Raw genomic sequence first — 21,092 nt, 5'->3', positions numbered from 1 at the left:
AAAATGAAATATTATTTTTCTTTTTCAGAACTCATTAGTTATTTTAAACCACAATGCAACATACTTAATGGCATTTCTTTTTAAAAATTAGCTTATCAGACTATTTTATGAGGAAAAAATCAATTCAAGGCCTTAAAGAGACTAGAAATTCCCTGTTTCTGGAAGCAGATGACATTGAAAGCCCCTGGAGTCTGTAATTCCACACTAGAAAGAGCGCTGCTCCCGACGGACACCTGCTCCGGCCGGGCAGTGCGAGGTGCTTCTGGCTGCAGCCAAGGAGCTGGGAAGGGCGGGAGGATAATTCCAGCACAACAGAGCAACAGGCCGGGACCACAGGAGGGACGCTTTCTGAGCAGTGCAATGAACGCCTCTCGGCAGGCTTGCTTGGGGCAGAGGAAGATGTGGGAAATCTGCAATCTGCACTAACTTCTGAATGACGAATACAAGTGTCAACAAAAATATTGCACATCATACCAGAGGCACGAAACCACTGAGAAGGCTCCAGAAAGAGTAACTGCAGATGGAGATGAGCCCCAAAGTGCCTTCGGGAATGAGCGAGAGAAAAGGAGTCCATGTGGATGGCACAGGGGTTACTGAGAGGAGGCAGAAAACAATCCCTTCCTTGTCCTCAATGGGCAGGTTTTACGCGGACAAATCTTCATCACAGATGTGTCCGAAAGATCTAAGAAAGGTATCACTTCTTCATTTTCCCCAATACAACCGGGGCACTTCATTATGTGGCTAAAAAAGGAAGAAAGAAATCCTACATAGAACCCACCTGGCTAGCTGAGCACCATCGGTGTTTGCAAATGTCCTTCCCTGGCTGTGCAACCAGCCCACCAACCCACGGGCCTCTCCGAGCCACGCAGAGGCTCCGAAAGCTGCAGGGTGGCCTCACCTCCCAGTGCCCTGCGTGAGGCCTGTATCCTTCAAGGAGCTTGCAAAATGCAGGTGATGCTTCGGAGCATGCTGTGGGGAGAGCGGAGGTGACATGGAAGGCTCTTGAGTAAGACTCCCAGAATTCACGTGGGCCCTGAGTCCTCATGGCCCGGGATGCGCGCCTGGCAGCGTGCTCTGCTCCTCCCACGGTGCGCAGTGGGAGCCTGCGCTCTTGCACTCTGAGCCTTGTAAACCACTGGAAGGTGCCAATCCCCCCAAAGCCCTGCCCACAGCTATGGCTGCAACTGATGCCAACCTATTGAGCTTTTAAAACATTAAACAAAAACAAAACAAAACACACACACACACACACACACACACACACACACACTTACTTTGGCACGTGAGCCTTGAGTTACTTGAGCATTTCATGTCCCTGCCCCTCCCCGTCCCAACATTTCAGTCGCTCTGTTAGGAGAATGAGGCCCTTCTGTGGATGAGAGAGATCACCATGAAGCACTGCTGTTCCGAGTCGCAAGAGGAGGAGCTACAAATGCTAAACCGGCCCCCCAAGCAGTCCTCACGTTTAGCATTATACTTAATGCAATGCTGCAAAACTTCTGTACCAGGACAACCAGTTTCAAACTGCTGGTTGATTAAATATACATTTACATATAGATATAGGTATAAAAATTACTAAGTCAACATTTGCTGTTTTCAATGTGAAAACAATAAAATGTAATTCTGAATAATTGTGCCTTTACCATAAGGTCCTTGTTAAAGGGATCATAAAAATAATTTTGCAATAAAAAAAACTTTTTAAAAAAGTTTAGTATTGCCCTCAAGTTCAAAAGTTTGGAGCAAATGTGCTGAGTAAGCAGGACTGGTATCTGTTCCTGCCACGGACCTGGAAGCCTTACACTGAGTGACGCCTGCTGGCGGCCCCGGGTGCCTGCCAGCCACGGCCAGCTTGGTGCAGACCCCATGTGGCTGGGCAGCGCCAGGGGACTCGGGCGCGTTTCTCTGGCTGGCGGACGCCGCTGCAGCTCGCCCCCTCCCTGCTTGGAGCTCAGGCAGCACCCAGTGCTGGGCTCTGCCTTTTCTTGAGCACCCAGACTTAAGCAACTGGGGGCGGGGTCTTGGTGAGGACCACTGAGCACCAAGGCTGAGGGTGACGGGGCTGACCTTCTACTCGGCTGGAGGCAGGATGGAGAGAAGATGGGCATTTCAGTGACACAGAAGTTAGCTGTGCAGGAAGGAAAGTGCATATAAGGTAGCTTAAGAACAGGTTAAGAGCAAACTGCCACAGAGAGGGAGGAGAATGGAGCCAACCCCTGCCTGTGGCCGGCCTGCCCCGTGGGCTGACATCCATGCTGTCTGACGTGTCGCCCATGAAGAAACGGGCACATGTTCTCCTGGTTCCGGCAAGCACACAATTTTCTTGGCAAAGTTCTTTTTTGCCAAGTTCAGTTTTATTTGGTTGCTGTTCTGAACCACTGTCACCGGAATTCATAGATGGGTGCGCTGTGTTCAGGAACGTGCGTTAGGTTGAGCGACTGATACCTGCAGGGAGACAAACGGAGGCAGCAGTCTCAGCATCCTGACCACTGAACAGGGATGTGTGAACACCCAACCGAGCACCCAACACGCCGCACACTCGCATGGGATGCAAACCCACCTCAGCCTTCAGGTGAGCGAGGCGTGATTTACTTCTATTCCGTTACTATTCCTCCTGAGTTACGCATAGAGTAAGACGTTTAGGCCTCCTGCTCTAATCATGAAGCAATGCTAGTGGGTCTTATAAAAGGAGAGGCTGTGTAGCTTTGAGAGAAAACAGCCTGGAGTCCTGCCTCTCTCCCTGCCGCTCATCCTGCCTCTCGTGGACGTCCAGCACCTCAGCTCCTTCTAGAAGGCCAGGCTATGATGTCCTCAGAGCTCCTGGGAACACAGGCACACCCCACTCCCTGGAACCCAAAGAGAGCACGGGAAAGAAAACTTCACCATCTACTTTCATTCTCTCGCTCCCCAGACAGGGCTGTTGGACACCGAGAGCCTCAGAGAGCTCCACGGTGGCGTGTGTTTCCCTGTGGGCAGGTGCTCCTGGAGCCCAGCAGGCAAAGGAGAAAGAGGCCAGGACCACACAGGGGCGATGACCCCCAGGGCAGTTAGAGTGCTGGTGTGGTGCTAGCTCTCCCCTGACTTGTTTCACACAGAGAGAGGAGGAGCACAGCAAGAAGCAGTTTATTTCTTACCCAGAAAATCATCAAGAAAGGATTATACATTGGCCATCAGAGGGTACTGTAATCATAAGCCATCATAACAAGTATTGCTGAGGATACGGAGAAAGTAGAAAAATTGTGACCAGCATGCATTGCTGATGGGAAATGCAAAATGGTGTAGCTGCTGTGGAAAATGGCACAGCTGCTTTTTGGTGGCTCCTCAGAAAGTTAAAAATAGAATTACCAAATGACCCAGCAACTCTCCTCCTAGGTGTGTGCCCAAAGGAATTGAAAGCAAGAACTCAAACAGATTCTTGTGCATCCATGTTCAGGGCAGAATTAGTCACCGTGGCCAAAGGTGAAAGCAGCACAAGTGTCTATCAAGGGATGAATAGACAAACAAATGTGGTCTATATCCTTACAATGAAAACCACTCAGCAATACATATGAAGTACTAATACACGCCTCAGAGTGGCTGAACCTCCAGGCCATTACGCTAAGTGAAAGAAGCCAGGCGCAAAGGCCACACAGTGTCTGATCCCACTTCTATAAAATACCGAGAACGGCAAATCTGTAGAAATAGAAAGCAGGTCAGTGGTTGCCCGAGGCTGGGATGGGATGGGGTGTTGGACTGATAGCTGAGGGAGCACAGGGTTTCTTCCTGTGGTGATAAAAATGTTCTAAAATTGATGGTGGTGATGGTTGCACAACTCTTAATATACTAAAGGCCACTCACTGCACTGTATGCTTTATGATTTATATCTCAATAAAGCTATTATTTGAAAAAGAATAATGAAAAGTTTTAAAAACTCCTTTTGAAAACAATTTATTGAAATCCTAATAACTGTGGCTCTCAGAGGAGCTGGGACCACCCTGAGCCCAAGGGCACTGAACAAAATAGTTGAGTCAACCCAGGGTAGGGTCACCCACAAGTCACCGAAGTGTGAAAATTTGGAAAGGAAATAAGGTCATTCTATATTCAGAGAAGAAATCAGGTATTTTATGAAATGGTTCGCCCTTCAGGTATAACAAGATCCTTAAAAAGCAGCAAGGAGGCAGGAGAGTCCTCAAAAAGGTGTCAAAAACGAGCACTTGCAGTGGCATTGGGTCGTTTACCTCAAACCAAACACAGGGCAGGACTGTCAACTCCCACAGGCCCCTCGGTCACCAGGCTAAAATCAAGTGCACAGGGACCTGCAAATTCCTGTGACCAGGAATGTGACCAACAAAATTAAAAAGACTGCTGACAGCAAAATTCAGTCTGCAGCTGGATCTGACATTTTCGTTGCTGATTAAATTTGGGAGGAATAAGTACAAACCCAGCAAGACTGAGATAAACATTGAACACACAGTAGTGCCGGCACGCACTCTCTGAGTGCTTTCACCTCGTGCTGTTTCCGTCCCGTTCACTCAGCTCTGTGGATGGGGATGAGCGCCAGTGTGAGCAGCTGAGACCTTCTAAAGAGGCCCCCAGCATCCACACAGCATGGCATTCACGCAGAGACCGGCACAGGTCTCCTTTGGGATTTGGTGAGCCCAGTGAGAGCCGGGGGGGCTCGGGGCCTCCTTACCATTCTGAGCTCCTATGGTAATAGTAGCCCTCTATGGAGGCTGCCGACTTCTGGAAGCAGATGTAGTAGAACCCGGCAAAGGAAGCACCACTGATGTCTTTGATTGTGTGGTCTGGGACCAGGAACTGTTCCTGCACGCAGATGGGGAAGGTCAGTAACAGCATCCTCCTCGCAGCTCTGGAGCCTCCTGTTAGCCATCAGACGGCTCTAAGGCTCCACCGTCACATGGTCTAGCCCGGAGGTGCATTTGCTCCCACCTTGTGAACAGCGTTCGTAGGCCATTCGAGCATCCTACTTACTGCTACAGAAGGCTGTGCCTGGAGCTCACTAGGATCAGCACCAAGAGAAGGTGCCATGGTCCACACATCTCGTAAATGAATCAATACCTATCTAAGTACCTACCTTTCAGAGCTCACAGGCAGGACGACCTGCGGAGCAAGTCTGTGCTCCACTTCAGGGACTGTCACTAGTTCCTGATCGTCTCTAGAACAGTGGGTCACTTCTATGGCCTGTGGATCACTCTGAGGGCAGCTCAGTCATCAGTAGCCCTTGTAATACCCCTTTCAAAAGGTCTACACCTCATCAAAAGCAACCAGAACGTTCCTGTTCTTGGCCAGGCACTTGCAAAAGGTAAGCTTTTATCTCTGGTTGGAGCCAAGAGTGGAAAGGCTGCATCCTATTACCTACTCTTCCGGGGAGACAAGGTCAGAGGTCAGGGCCCGGGGAGGTATAAAAGCCTCTGGTGAGTCACCCTGAGAAATTCTTTGCAGAAAGCACAACCATTGCTTTTTTGATCTTTCCTCAAGCTCTGAAATTGCAATTTTAAAAATTAACTTTAAAATTAGAACCATACAAGATACTTCTTTTAATGTGTTATTTAGATGGCTTATCTCCAGTAGATGGCAAGCTCACGAGGGCAGGGCTCAGTACATGGCAACTCTCCTGAAAGGGTAATGATCTCCATCCCCCAAACGATTAACTGTACAAAGTAAAGGCTAGGAATGACTACTCTCCATGTTTTGTGCATGTGAAAGCCAATAAAATTTCATAGTAAAACAGCTGTTTCCTTTAGACTGGGGAGTAGGGCTTGGAGGGAGGTGTATGTTCACAAAGTGACTTACAAACTTGCTCCATGGTTTTGCTGTCCTATGGCCATTACACAGCAGTTATCATGCTACCAAAGCAGAGAGCACATGTGACTTCTCTGCCCAAAGCCAATCCACAGAGTCCACCCCCCTGGCAGAGTTCTCGGGCTGGTGAGTGGAAAACCTGAATTCCATTCCTGGTCCCTCATTTCCTGAGCTGGAGGGAACCAGCGGAGCTGAACTGCGCTGGGTGAGCCCTGCACAAGCCATGGTGACGGAGCAGTCACTGACATGGCATGACAGCCCATGGCTGAGAAGAGGCGATGGACAATGACTACGTTTAAAGAGCATTAGGCTCTCCCCTGAACCCACAGAACACTAAGGCTGATTCAACTTGGAGGGCCCCAGGGATTCCTGGGGGGAGAAAGGAGGGAGAGGACATGAGCATCAGTGTCGGGGTGAATTCACTGCTACACTGCACAGCTTAACCAGAGCACACCCGTGCGGTGTCAGCTGTGAACCGGTGTGCCTCGGAGCTGTGCCTGCCTCTCATGAGTGTGTAGAGACCCGGCCAAGAAGACAAAACTGTAAAAAGCACTGGACACGGGAGCAGATGGGGGTTCCCTACAGGAGCCGCACAGTTGGAGAGCCGCCTGCAGGGGCTTACCTTCCACCGCATGAAGACATAATCCCCATTCTTCAGCTCTTCATAATCAAAGTCATCTGAATTAAAGGATTTTGCATACTGATAAAAAGCCAGGAACTTGCCCTGAAAGCAAACATGAGAGGAAGAGACTAGGGTAAGAGGAGGCTGGGGTCAGGGCTGCCCTCCTGCCAGGTGCAATCGCCCTCTCAAGGGCCCCACAGCAGGTAGTGGCACCACCAAGAGCAGCGGCGGCTGAGCACTGGGAGAGGAGTCTTTGGTCGCTCCACTGATCAGGCCTGGCCTCCGGACGGAACCGGCACAGCCCGCTCAGGGACCTCGGCCTGAGGAAGCGGCAGGATGGAAACACACAACCCAGGAGCCTGTTCCCAGAACACGTCACTGCAGACAAAGCCGGAAGCAGTGGAAAGATCTCTGCAGCCTGAGGCAGGCAGGCAACCAGGAGAGGGCCGGCCGACGCGTGCACAGAGACTGGATAGGGCAGTGTATGGTTACGTTTAAAAAAGGAGACTAAAATAGGTTACAAAACTGTATCTTATGATCTCAGTTTTATAAAAAAAGTATAGATATTCAAATGAGATTCAGGAAAAGGTTCATACCTGTTTTAGCTTTAGGTATTGTCCTTATAGACAATTTTTTCCCCTTTTGCTTTTCCATTTTTAAAAATATTTTAAAAACAAAAATGTATAGATTCTACAAGAAAACATCTTAAAAAATGAGACTATAGAGACATTAACCCTTTGCGGTCCAATTTTATTTTTGGAATTCCAACAGTCTGGTCCAAATTAATTGACAGGATTGAATGTTTAACCGGTCTGCAGTGTCGACCTCAGCCTCGACGTTGGACCTCCTCCTAGCACCTGGTCTGTCGAGTCAGCCTCCACATTGGACCGAAAAGGGTTAAGTCACAGAGTTTGTTACACAGGTGAAGTATATGGAACCGTGACTTTGTAGTCAGTCCCATTGTAATACCAACTTAAAATACCGCTCAGGAAAATCTGAGGGTGCAAAACAATGTTTCTGATTCCAGTTCACAATGGAAAAAGGACATGAGGGGTGAGGTGTATCAGACACTATTAATCCCTGACAAACAAAGGCACAACACAGGCCTCCGGGAGGCTCTGCGGGGCCTGAGAGTTCCCGTGGGCTGGGAAAGCCATGGGAAATGCTGTGGGCTGCAGCCTGCAGGTCCCGCCATCATCTTCCCGTGCCTGCACACCAGTGCCAGGGTGGCCTTCTCCATCCCTCTTTCACCCAAAATGTTTCAAGCTAGCCTAACAGAGGCTGGAGTCCCAGATGCTTTCCAAGGTCCTAATGGGAAGGCAATGGGGAATAAGAGCTGCTTTGCAGGTATTTAATGTGCAACCAATCCAGCCTAAAACTAAGGCTTCCCTGGGCCCCAAAGACCTTGCTTTCCGCAGAACCAATCCGAGATGGAAAACGAAGCTGAATGGGAGACAAACTGTGGTTCATGACAAGGAAGAACTCTGCCACTGCGCTGCCCAGGAGAGGAAGGGGCCCCCTCACAAGGTGGCATGCCGTACACAAAGAGCCAGCATGGGGCGGGGGGACCAGGTGGTGCCAAAGAGCCCTCCAACACTTCTTTCTGACACTGGCACCATTGGCCCCCAACCTTTTGGATACTCAAATCTTGTTCATTTTCTCATATTATAGAGAAATGAATGACTAACCCAGACGAGGGTCTGCAGTAGGAGTCTTCGGCAAGGCCGGTTGGGCCAGATTCAGGAGAGAGTCTTAGAATCTTCCTTACCAACACAAGCAGTCATTTCTGGTTGGCTTAGAGGGTGAACACAACAGACTTGCTCAGTGTTAACCCAAAATTCATCGTTGCCATGGTCAACTAAGCCAAAAGGCTATGACAACAGGCTGAGAAATGGATGTGTGTGATAACTGAAGGAAAGATTGGAGGACAGGAACTCTACGCTGCTCACTGCTGCTGAATGGAGCATGCCGCCCTGGCTGGTTTGGCTCAGAGGACAGAGCCTCAGCCTGTGGACTGAAGGGTCCCGGTTTCGATTCCAGTCAAAGGCACAGGCCTGGGGTGCGGGCTCGATCCCCAGTGGAGGTCGTGCAGGAGGCAGCCGATCCATGATTCTCTCTCATCATTGATGTTTCTGTCTGTCTTTCCCTCTCCCTTCCTCTCTAAAATCAATAAAACTTTATTAAAAAAAAAAAAAAAGAGACAGCGAGAGCATGTCCACAGCTGACAGCTGCAGGGCGGAGACTGTGCCTGTCTGCCAGGAGCTGGGTGAGAAGAGCCCCCTGTGGTGTGGCCAAGGGGAGGAGCAGCTGTTCAGGAACTGCATCTCCACCTCATCCCCTGAGTCAGAGGCCATCACTGTACCTTTCACAGGATTTCCCCCCAAGGACAGCAGGTGAGAAAGGAACCGTGGACAGGAAGGTGGACAAACGGAAAGGACAGGGAGACGTGATAAGACCCTGAGCACCATGTTTCTGGACTCTCCTTGGTGGCCCAGGGCAATCAGAGACTGACTCACCCAATGTTTCCGATCAACATCTTCATCCGCATCCCACTTTCGAGTTAAGAAAGGGTGTTTTTGGCTGATTATTTCTCCTTCAAAGAAGGTCGTAAGGGTTGGGTACTCCTATGGTCAAAACCCAAACATCAAAAACAAGATGTCAAACAGGAATTTTAACCTTTACAAAGGAAAATTAGCCTCAATTTCACTTCTTCCTCGTACTTCCAAAAAAATGATCCCACCGCTAACCAACAATAAGCAGAGTTCGGCTGGTGGTCTGCTGATGCTGTGGACACCGGAATGGAGGGGCCGAGGTGGGGAGCCCCGGGCTTCGGGCTTTGCTGGATCAGAGAGCCCTTCTGTGACTTCCCTTATGTGTTGATTGCTCAACAAGGAATCTGGACGATTCTCACAAGTGAGTTCTGAATACTCCAGCGGACAAAGAAGATGGTAACTAAGTAGACTGCACTTTCCAAGGAAAACACCGAAAGAGCCTCCAAAATTAGAGCCTTCACAGCTGTCTCCCTCAAGCTGAAACCTCGCCCACTGGTTCAGTGTTTTGTCCCTTTTATGCCAATTCTTCAGTTTTCTAGGGGTGAATTTTTTTGTAGAATACTTTGATATACTAGATACATTTAATTCTATCATCATATAAACAAAGATGATTTATACGAGGAAATATATGTAAATTAGGTCTGCAGTGGAAAATCACAACCAGAAAACAATTCTGCTGGAAAAAATAAGTGGTGTCCCTGCCCGAGTGCTTAGATGCTCCTGCTCATTTTACTGCTATTGTTCACTGGCTAATGAGGCACCAAATCAATGGAAGAAAAAGTGACACAGTAAAAAGTCTACCATTTCTCTGCATTTGTAAAAAACCCACCCACCCACGCCTCTGCCCAGCCTGCTGGCCGCTGTTTCTTGGGAGCCCGGTGGTGACAGAGCTCTGCGAACCAGTTCACAGCCCCCTCCCGGGGCCAGCGGTCCTGCTTTCTTCTTCAGACCCCATGTGGGACCCTCTGGCTCTGCAGCAAACACCCATACAGATTTAAAGTAAATCTGTTCTGACGGCTTTGCCTCTTCTCCCAGCTCGACTTGCCACGCAGCGCAGGGCCGTCCTGAGAGATGCTGCCCACAGACCCAGTGGTGGCCTGGAGACGGCATCGCCGCCATGCTGCCATGGCTGCGGCCTGCTGCACGGCTGCGGCCTGCTGCACGGCATACTGTTCTCAGCAGTAAACTTCCAAAAAGCAGAAATTTAACACCCCCAAACCACAATTCCCTCACCCAACCATGCTGCTGGGTTCTCCATGCAGATATTTATATAAACAAAGTGAAGAAAGAAACTGGAATAAATGGAAACCTCATTTTAAAGGTAAAACCTAAATTACACTTATCTGTTTTAGGAAAGAATACTAAGGAGAAAAAGTTAGCATCTGACTTGAGATTTTAAACTAAGCTATATAATAAATAATAATACAAGAATAAACTCTGAAGCCTGGCTGGGTGGCTCAGATGGTTGATCACTGTCCCATGCACTGAAAGGTTGTTGGTTGATTCCCAGTCACGGCACATACCTGGGTTGTGGGTTCGATTCCTGGTCGTATTATGTACAGGAGGCAGCCGATCAATGTTTCTCTCTCACATCAATGTTTTTTTCTCTCTCTCCCTCTAAAAATCATTAAAACATATTAAAAAAAAGAATAAACTGTGTTTTGCATACTCATAACTATAATTTTCTGAGTTTCAAACTTTAATATATTTTTTAAAACTTCCTTAGAAGAGACAGAAAAAAATGATAAAGTGGTCCTACTTAATGCAAAAAATATTCATATGGTTCAAATTACATTTTCCTAATGAATGATTCTGCACTGACTTCTCCCTAAAATACTTTAGGCAGTATACCAGGACTATAAGGTACCCCAAAACTCATAGAAGTAAATAAAATACATAGTGAATGACAATATGTACAGAAGTTACCAAAAATATCTCTTAGTGAAGGAACAGGAAACGCAAGCACCTGAATACAGCCAAATTGGTGGTAATTCATAGAGCCAAAGAAAAACTGTCAGCAGAAGGAAAGCAGGAATATCAGAAAACCGGTCAGAGTGGCAGAACCAGCACCAACCCCGACGCTCCGAGCAGGTGCCTGCTTCTTGTGGTGGGTGGGGGGTGGCCAGACAGTAAGTTCTACAATCGACCCGCTCACTGATTCCAGGCTCACCAAACACAGTCTGCTGACAGGTCTGGCTTTCCATGTAGACCCACCCACCTTCTGGGGAATCAACATTCAACTAGCCAGTAAGCCAAAGGAAAACTCCAGAACTTGCATATGCCTCCTTGTTAAGTACACGGACCAGCACTGTCACATACGGTCTCTACGAGGGCGGTCAGTGTGACCTCTCCCCTGGTTCCTGAACATGCATGGGCCTGATGTGTGTAAACCAGCACTGTCACATATGGTCTCTGCGAGGATGGTCAGTGTGACCTCTCCCCTGGTTCCTGAACATGCATGGGTCTGATGTGTGTAAACCAGCACTGTCACATACGGTCTCTGCGAGAATGGTCAGTGTGACCTCTTCCCTGGTTCCTGAACATGCATGGGCCTGATGTGTGTGAACCAGCACTGTCACACATGGTCTCTGCGAGGGTGGTCAGTGCGACCTCTCCCCCTTTGCCCAGTGAGTTTAGCACCACCTCAGTGGGAGCTTCCTAGCCTTCCAACCTGGTCTAGTGAATGAGCGAAGTGTCTGAGTGACTCCCCCAGTGTGGCTCGTCCTGGCCTGTGCCAGCTGCCAGCTGCCTGCCAGCTGCCTCCCCAGGGACGATCCTTCTCCCTACTGCTGAGTCAGAGTTGCAAAGAGAATGTTATTTGACACCCATTCTGCACAATTCTGGGGTTTCATTTCCAGAGGTACACAACCTTTAAAGCTGTGCTTGTTTGTGAACGTAAGCTAGCAAAGAGGCAATTACCGCCAATTTAACAGTTCCATATTGTAAATACAAGGAGGACTCTAACTAAAAATCAAGCCATTTAAATAGTTCTATTCACAGCTATAAATGGAAAAGCAAACAAAAATGGATAACTGCATTTCATAATACAGGTATAAAATATTCTAGGAATTGTCACCCTTTCTACATTTTACTAATTATCTATAGTGACTATGTATTAAATTTATAATTTTAAAGTTATTAAGACATTGCACAACACCATGCCTATAGTAAGAGCCAGTGAATAGTACATTTTAAATGGGTAAAGTGTATGGTATATAAACTGTATCTCAGTAAAGTTACTAAAAAATGTTTTTAAAAAAGGTGAATTCAAAAAATCCTGAAATGGAGTGTGACTTAGAAACCTCTGACTGAATGCCATCCCAGCGCCATCTCTGAGTCCACCACCCCCGGGGCAGGCCGGAAGGACCACCCAGGAGGGTGATCTCCAAGTCCCAGCCACAAAGCTGGGCTGCCCTGGGCTGGCCCCAAGGGAGGCCACCCGGCAGCCTCCTTGGTGAGTGCTCACGCCTCAGAGGTGCCCCCTTCACTAGGGTTACTGTTCCTGAAAGTTCATTGCATTTCTGTACATTGTTTGGGGATTGTTAATGCTACTTAGCATTTCTGTGCGGCTTTCTATCACTAAAATGACTGATTTTTAGAAGCAGCAGTAAATATTCTACATTACAAACGTCCCTGGTTTCCTTCTGAAGTTAAATGTTGATGTTCTGCACTCAATTAATTTGGCTGTCTAAGAGTGAACATACTCTGTTTACTATGTTTTCTGCTACCACAGATTCAAAGGTTAGCATCCTTCATTTTCCTATCATTTCCTATCTCTGCTTGACTGGATGCGTTTCCAAAGGGGATGAAGAGAGTACCTTTTCATCTCAATAACAAACTTCACAGGAAATTCTCAGCCACACTTCTTTTTTGTTTATTTTGTTAATCCCCATCAGAGGATATTTTTTCCATTTATTTTTAGAGAGTGGATGAGAGGGAGGGCAAGGAAGAGGAAGAGGAAGAGACAGAGAGATCAGTTGCCTCCTGCATGCACCCGACCAGGGCGGGAGATTGAACTTGCAACACAGGTTCGAACCCATGGCACTTTGATGGGAGGGCCGACACTCACACCAGCCAGGGCTTAACCAAATTCCTTCCCTCCCTCCCTTCCTCCCTCCTTCCTTTCTTTTTAATATATTTTATTGATTTTTTTACAGAGAGGAAGGGAGAAGGATAGAGAGTCAGAAACATTGATGAGAGAGAAACATCGATCAGCTGCCTCCTGCACACCCCCTACTGGGGATGTGCCTGTAACCAAGGTACATGCCCTCGACAGGAATTGAACCTGGGACCCTTCAGTCCGCAGGCCAATGCTCTATCCACTGAGCAAAACCGTTAGGGCTCTTTCTTTTTTTTAATATATTTTTTTAAAAATATATTTTATTGATTTTTTACAGAGAGGAAGGGAGAGAGAGAGAGAGTTAGAAACATCGATGAGAGAGAAACATCGATCAGCTGCCTCCTGCACATCTCCTACTGGGGATATGCCCGCAACCCAGGTACATGCCCTTGACTGGAATCGAACCTGGGACCTTTCAGTCCGCAGGCCGACGCTCTATCCACTGAGCCAAACTGGTTTCGGCTCTTTTTAATATTTTTAAAATTGATTTCAGAGAGGAAGGGAGAGTTAGAAAGAGAGAGAGAGAGAGAAACATCAATGATGAGAGAGAATCATTGATTGGCTGCCTCCCGCATGCCTTCCACTGGGGATGGAGCCTGAAACCGGGGCAGGTGCCCCTGACCAGAATCGATCCCAGGACTCTTCAGTCCACAGGCCGACACTATTCACTGAGTCAAACCAGCTAGGGCTCAACCAAATTTCTAATACAGAAGAGGAGAACCAGATGGCATCAAGGAGACAAACAATTGTTTTGAGACTAAGGGGTCATCACGCCTTATTAGTATTCCATATTGTATTCCATTATAATCTACCACTTATGTTACATTGCTTCCTCCTCACTAGGACAAGCTCCTTGACTAGGCAGAGCAGGTATTTTTAATTCTTACTTTATACATGAATAAACTGAAGGGAAATTAAACGTCATGGGACCAGTAAGGGACACTACGAGAAAGTCATCCAGCTCCTTTCCACAGCATCTCCAACCCCCCCGGCGTCCGGACAGTGAGAGCTGGGCAGGTGCACAGCACACGCAGCCAGGCCAAGCCCCGGCCTTCACGGTGGAGTGAGGTGGCCAGTCCAGTTACCTCCTTCCTCTTCCTGTGCACTTACTAGTGGGAAAAGGAAGGATGCTCTTTCTTGCTTCCTATATTTCCAGGAGTTTCGAGGTTTACAAAATTGGTTCAAAGAAAACACAACAGTCTACAATGATATAGAAGCTAATTTCTGTTAGGAAATGGATGACCACTTTCCATTGTTCCAGTGAACTAAGGGGTTGAAAGAACTTCAAGAACTCTCAAAGGATTGATGCTTATTTCAGAAATTGTTAAACTTACGAGGGTGATAGCTATATTCTTACTACATATTACTTTCTCAAAAATGATAAAAATGAAATCAATAGTATTAGTCACATTGTGACTTATTTATAAACTTTGAAGATTTGTGAATCTGCATACCTTCCAACAGGACACATGAAGGTTGCATGCTTTATGCTACCTATAGTGTAACAACACTCAGAAACAGGGCACTTTCATCCAGCCTCAGAGACGCAGCTGCCTGCCATTCACACTCTGAGACTGCCGAGCGCAGCCCGCTTCCTAGTCCGTGCGAGTGAGTGCTTACCTCAGTAAGGCCTTTAATCTTCAGGTACCCACAAAGGTAAGAGTTCCCCGTGTCCACGTGCTGGAAAGAAAGGACACACAGCCTTGTTACAAACGGAGGAGCCACCGGGAGACAAGCAGGAGTCACTTCCCAGTGATCATCCTTGAGACGAAGTCGAGGAAGGGAGACCTGCAGACCAGGGCCCACCCCATGCAGCCAGGGTCAGCTGTGTGAGTCTTCTCCACCCACGAGAAGACGCAGATGATTCAGATGAAGCTCAGCTTCGTTCGGCTGAGTAGCATGAGACCAAAGTCCTCTTCTGGACTAGCAGCTCGCTCCAGCCCCATCTCTGTACTGTCTTCAATTCCAGGCTCCCTTCTGACTACAGATTTTGTGCATCCCTGGCCAGTAGGCCTCCCTTTCTACCTGTACACATGGTGTCATTCCTAACCTGGGCTTCATCTGCTTTCTAATGCTTTTTTGGCCTATTTTTGCCTCCATGCTGCTCAGTCACTGGTCTAACAAGTCCACTGTATTTACATTAAGCATATCTTGCATTATTTATGAAATGGGCAGAATAGTCAGGGAAGGCATCTTTCAAAGACTCGTGGTATAAATTTGTTACACCCCAAATCAGAATACACCGTGCATGCCGCTCTGCTCTCTGCATGCACAGCTGCCTGTATTTCTTGAAGAGAAGAGCCTAAACCAGGGGTGGGCAAACTTTTTGACTCGAGGGCCACAATGGGTTCTTAAACTGGACTGGAGGGCCGGAACAAAAGCATGGATGGAGTGTTTGTATGAACTAATATAAATTCAAAGTAAACATCATTACATAAAAGGGTACGGTCTTTTTTTTTTTAGTTTTATTCATTTCAAATGGGCCGGATCCGGCCAGCGGGCCGCAGTTTGCCCACGGCTGGCCTAAAATAAATAGGAGTAACAGGTGTAGATTTTAAGGTTTAGCAGCCACCCAACAAACAATTTCCTACTTTTCCACACTGGCAGGACCCAGATCCTGTACTGGCACCAACCCTGGCCCTGCAAGACCTGCTAACCCCTGATGGCTCCAAGGCAAACATGTGCCCCAGCCCCTGTGAGCTGTCGGTTTACGGGTGAGTGACTCAGTTCTGGCCACTGGATGTGTGCATGTCTCCTGGGTGCAGCTGGGAGATACTCTGGCTGCTGGAGAGGCTCTTTTCTCCCCCTTGTGGTGGCAGTATCTGCATGCAGTGCCTGGCCCGGGGCAGTCATCTAGATATTATGAGGAGAAACAGGCTGGGAAATGCCAAGGATGGCAGCATGGAAAGACAAAAAGAAATGGGCCCCTGAATGAGCCAATCGGGAACCAAGCCACCTCTCAATTTCTTGTGATGTGAGATAATGGGTCCCCTTTTCTCTAAGCTACTCTGAAATGGTTACTTGCAGCTGGATGCATACTAACTAGTGCATCTTACCTCAATCTATACAGAGTCATCCCGAATAGGCAGATTTTTCAGATTTTATGACAATTGGATTAATTTACAAAGTAAAACCCTGGAATTAAAGCAAAATAAAGTACAATGGTGCTGTAGCACATTGACATTTTAATGTGAAATGAGTTCTCATTTTAAGACACTAGAAAAGTTTTGTGGAATTTATCAGATTTGGGGACTCAACTACTTCCAATTACATAGTAAATCAAATACTAAGGCGATCCTCAAAAACTGTAATGAACTCACTCAGCCAGATGAGGTCAGCACCAAAGCAAATGGGCTTCAGTGAAACTAAAGTGCTCCCAGTTTGGAGCTGGTGACCAAAGTATTCCATGTGAAAACTGCCAGAGCATTTTAAATGTCCCATCTGCTGGCCCTGGATGTTACTGAAGCAGCTGATCCGCACTAATGTGGTTCTGCACAGAACTTTTATTAAAAGATACACAACTAAACCGAGGCCTTAAATTTCATGTATGCAATTCTCACCGAATTCAATATAGTTTGGGGTTTCACAGCTGCTGGAAGGATATCAGGTGGCAGAGATACTTGCTAATAAGATTAAAACTTAAACCACCACAAATTGGCTAACATTTTTCAAGGATTATCACAAGAATCAGAATTTCAATTTGCCTTCCATTCAACCATGTGTCTCTCCCATTTTGCCCAAGCTGATTGTGGTGAAGGGTGGTGAACTCAAATGCACCCAGTGTAGAGAGCTTTAACCAAAGGACAGGCCAGCATCTCAGTGAGAAGAGTAAGGCAAATGCTTAGCAAGGTCTCACAGCACAGCTATACCCAACAGCTGCTTTTTTAAAATATTCCTCTCACACTGACCCTGGCCCTCACTTTACTCTTGGCTTCTTAGATGGCAGGAGATAAACAACAACAACAACCACCCCAGTCAGAATCTCACAAAGTTTGAGGAACTCTTTAAACTGGAACTCAAAAAGAGAAAGCACTCCAAAGAGCACAGGCAGAGCTGAGCAACATCATCATTCGTCAGGGAAATGCAACTCCAAACCACAATGATGATGCCACTTCACACCCTCGAGGTTGGCTACAATAAAAAAGATGGACACCACAAGTGCTGGTGAGGATGTGGAGCCACTGCCACCCGCATATGCTGCTGGTGGGAATGTAACACGGTGCAGTCACTGGAGCAGTCTGGCAGTTTCTCAAAATGTTCAACAGAGTTACCATGTGACCCAGCTATTCCACTCCTAGGGATCTATCCAAGAGAAATGAAAAGACATGTCCACACAAAACCTGTACATGTATGCTCACAGCAGCATTATTCGTAACAGCCAAAAAGGGGAAACAACCCAAATGCCCCTCAACTGATCAGTGGATAAGTAACATGTTGTATGCCCATACAATGTATTATGCAACAATAAAAAGGATTGAGGCAGACACATGCTGGGATATGGGTAAATCCTAAAAACAGGCTCAGTGGAAAAAGCTAGACTCAAAAGGTCGCATATTGTACAATTTCATTTACATGAAATGTCCAGAATAAGCAAATCTTAGAAAAAAATTAGTGGTTGCCTAGAGTTGGAAGGGGTTTGGGGTTTCAAGATGATGAAAATTAGATTGCAGTGACATATACAACTTCTGTGAATATACTAAAAGCTATTGAATTGTACACATCAAGTGGGTGACTCTTATGCTAAGTGAATTATCCTATATATTAACTCTAATATGCAAATCGACCGAATGGCAGAACAACCGGTCACTATGACGCACGCTGACCACCAGAGGGCAGACGCTCAATGCAGGAGCTGTCCCCTGGTGGTCAGTGCGTTCCCACAGGGGGAGCGCTGCTCAGCCAGAAGCCGGGCTCGCTGCTCCTTAGCTCTGCCTCAGAGGCAGGAGAGGCTCCCACTACTGCCACTGTGAGCCTGGCTTCTTATTGCAGGCGGGCGGTAAGGAGCAAGGGGTCCTGGACTGTGAGAGGGCCTAAGCCGGCAGTTGGACACCCCCGAGTGGTGAGACTGTGAGAGGGCGCAGGCCAGGCTGAGGGACATCCCCCCCCTTCCCTTCCCCCGCCAGTGCAGGATATTTCGTGCACCGGGCCTCTAGTATCTAAATAAAGCTGTTGTGCCCTAGCCAGTTTGGCTCAGTAGATAAGAGTGTCAGCTCTTGGACTGAAGGGTCTCTGGTTTGATTCTGATCAGGGGCACATCTCTAGGTTGCAGGCTCGATCCCCGGTGCCCAGGTCAGGGGTGTGTGCAGGAGGCAACCAATTGATGTGTCTCTCTCACATTGATGTTTCTCTCTCTGTGTCTCTCCCCTTTCTTTCCACTCTCTAAAAATCAATAGAAAAATATCCTTGGGTGAGAATTAACAAAATAAATAAATAAAAACAAAGCTGCTGTGAAAAAAAAGAAAGCAAGGAGGAATGGGGATGCATTCTAAAAGGCAGCAGTATTCTAAGAAACTAGCTCTGGCTCTAAAAACAGATGATGGGGCAATTCACATGCCACTGACTCTCAGTAATGGACAAGCAGCTCACCAATCCAGACAGAGGTCAGCATTTCTGGGCATGACCCCCCCCCCCCCCATCACCCATCAGTCATGTACCAACTCCATCACCACTTCCACTGGTTCACAAGGAAACTGGCACCTGACAGAAATCCAGAAACCACACACCAATGACAGCAGAGGTGTTGCCGCAGTAACCAGAGCGACTTCTCTTTGACACTTAGCTACCCTGCCAATTGGTCCCTATCACATCAGAAACCATTATATTAAACAATGGACACAAATTCGAGATCATTCCAAAAATGACCCACAGCAGGGATCTCACTTTCAGAATTTTATGATTAGTTGCAAAAAACCTTCATACTAAATTCTTACATTTCAATCACCAGGAGGTACATAATTATGAGATTACAATAAATTCATGGCTCATAATAGAACTTTAAGTTTATGGCTCACAGATACAATTAACATAAAGATGCAGCTTTCCCAATCCAAAAAAGGGGGCAATGATTCCCACAAAACAGTAAGGAAAGAGGCTGATGAATGCTTAGTTAGCAGAAAGAAAATGTACTCCTCCCATTGTCTTTTGGGTGGGAGACCTATTTGCTCAGAAGAGAGACTGTTTAAGATTTAAAATGTAAAAGGGCAAAGGGCAAGTGTATGGCGAAGACCTGCGTTCTGTCCTCACACATGGCAGCAGGGAGGAGCACACTAGGACCTCAAAGCTTCGGGAAGACTTGCAGGGAGACCTGCCGGGAGGGGCTTTTGGAAACAGCCTTAGAGGTGGGGTGTCAGGCTAAGGACAGGGGGCAGCGTGAGGGGGAAAGGGTTCCGGCAAGCAACAGTAGCCACGGCGGAGGCGCCTTTTTACAGGGAAGGGAGGAGAGGGGTAAGAGCCAGAGCCAGCGCCTCGCTGGGCATGAATGCCAGCTGCACCACCATCGCGCGGGGTGCGGTGAGGACGGCGGCGGTGAAGCCGTAGCTGAAAGCTCTCAGGGCTGACAGCAGGTGCTCACAAATCCAGGCCACATGGGGGGCGGGCAGGCTAGGGGTGGGGGGTGGGGGGAGCACGTAATACTTTCAACAAGAAAGTTTTAATTTAAAATTGGGGGGGGGGGGGCTGGAGGAAGCCTTGGCGGCGGAGATAAGTTAAGGACCCGCAGAGGGCCCCCTGGAGCTGGAGAGGGAGACAGGTGGGAGGTGGGCGGTCTGGGTGGGGGGCAGAGGCCTGCGGGGCCGGAAAGCGACGGGCGAGCGGGGCGGGCAGGGGCCAGCGCCCAGCGGCTGAGGAAGCTCCAGCGGCACCGGCAGGCGGGTCCGTCCTGGGCGCGGGCCACAGCCGGGAGCCGGTGGGCCGTGGGCTCCGGGCTGCGGGTGGTGCGGGGGCTCACACGGGGCGGAGGGGCCGGCATCGGGCCCCGGGGGGGGGGGGGCAGGGCGCGGGCCGGGGAGGCCGGCACAGGCCCGGCCGGGAGGGTGCCGTCAGGAGACCCCAGGAGCGCGCTGCCGGGAGGGCTGATCGCGGCGACAGGTCCCGGGGCGGAGGGCCCGCGTGTGAGGGAGCCCGGCGCGGGGGCTTCCGGGTCCCGCAGGGCTGGCCACGGGCTGCCCGTGGGAGGGTCGGGGCTGCCGGGAGCGGCTCGCGCAGGCTCCGGTGAGGGGCAGGTCGGGCTGGGACAGTGCGAGGCGCCGGCTGGGCACGTCCGGGTGAAGCGCCGCTGCAGGAGGCCCGGCGGCGAGGGCCTGGTCCCGGCGGCGGGCTCGAGGCGAGGAGCCGGGCAGGCTCGGCCTGTGAGCGCCGCGAGGAGGCCCTCGGGCCCGCCCGCCGGCCGGCGCTCACCTGCAGCACCACCTCTACGTCGTACGAGTTCCCCTTGCTCTTCTGGTGGCCGCGGAACTTGGAGCCGCTGTAGAGCAGGCTGGTGGCCACGCCGGGCTGCTGCGTGTTGATGGGCGGCGGAGGGATGAGCGAGGCCGCGGAGGCGACCGAGGCACCGGCCGGCGGGGGACACTCAGTGCGGACCGGCATCGCGGGGTCCCCCGGAGCCAGGGCTGGGGGAGGGGAGAGGAACCGCCGCCGCCGCGCGGGAGCCGAGGAGAGCGGCGGGGAGGGAGGGGCCGGGCGCGCACGCGCTGGCTCGGGGCGGGAGCGGCGCACCACCCGCCCGCGGCCTGCGGACCAACCGCTCCGACCGCCACCGGGACCCCGGGACCTGTGAGCGGGGCCCGCCGGTCTGGAGTTGAGTCCCCTTTCCCCACTTGCGCGCGCGCTCGTGCGCGCGCACGCACACACACACTCACTCACATACTCACACACACACTCTCACACACACACACACACACACACACACACACACACACACACTCACACACACACAAACACACCACCCCTCCCGATTGGCCCGGTAGCGCCTGGGGGGCGGGAGCAGGCTGAGGCGGTGCTT

The 21,092-nt window shown here is 49.3% G+C and overlaps 1 protein-coding gene across 5 annotated transcripts; it reads right to left on the bottom strand.

Annotated features, from left to right (window-relative positions):
- Positions 1 to 20: 20 nt before the first annotated feature.
- GID4 (GID complex subunit 4 homolog) lies at positions 21 to 21,051 on the bottom strand. 5 transcript variants are annotated; one of them, XR_004965619.1, is made up of 8 exons: positions 20,489 to 21,051; positions 14,714 to 14,773; positions 8,938 to 9,045; positions 6,422 to 6,523; positions 4,670 to 4,800; positions 2,065 to 2,442; positions 1,275 to 1,369; positions 21 to 741 (listed from the first exon to the last, which is right to left on the bottom strand). XR_004965619.1 is itself a non-coding variant. In XM_036296304.1 (6 exons), the coding sequence occupies exons 1-6, from the start codon at positions 20,675 to 20,677 to the stop codon at positions 2,379 to 2,381; spliced, it is 654 nt and encodes a 217-aa protein (XP_036152197.1). In that variant the 5' UTR covers positions 20,678 to 21,051; the 3' UTR covers positions 21 to 2,378. The 5 variants fall into 5 exon arrangements, 2 of the variants coding, with proteins under 2 accessions (XP_036152197.1, XP_036152199.1); XR_004965617.1 differs by having other exon boundaries at positions 1,275 to 2,442; XR_004965618.1 differs by having other exon boundaries at positions 21 to 1,369.
- Positions 21,052 to 21,092: the final 41 nt, after the last annotated feature.

Source organism: Myotis myotis, unplaced genomic scaffold (assembly GCF_014108235.1).
Source record: "Myotis myotis isolate mMyoMyo1 unplaced genomic scaffold, mMyoMyo1.p scaffold_m19_p_29, whole genome shotgun sequence".
NCBI lineage: Eukaryota > Metazoa > Chordata > Mammalia > Chiroptera > Vespertilionidae > Myotis > Myotis myotis.
The sequence above is the reverse complement of the archived record's forward strand: the minus strand, read 5'-3'. Positions and strand labels throughout refer to the sequence as shown.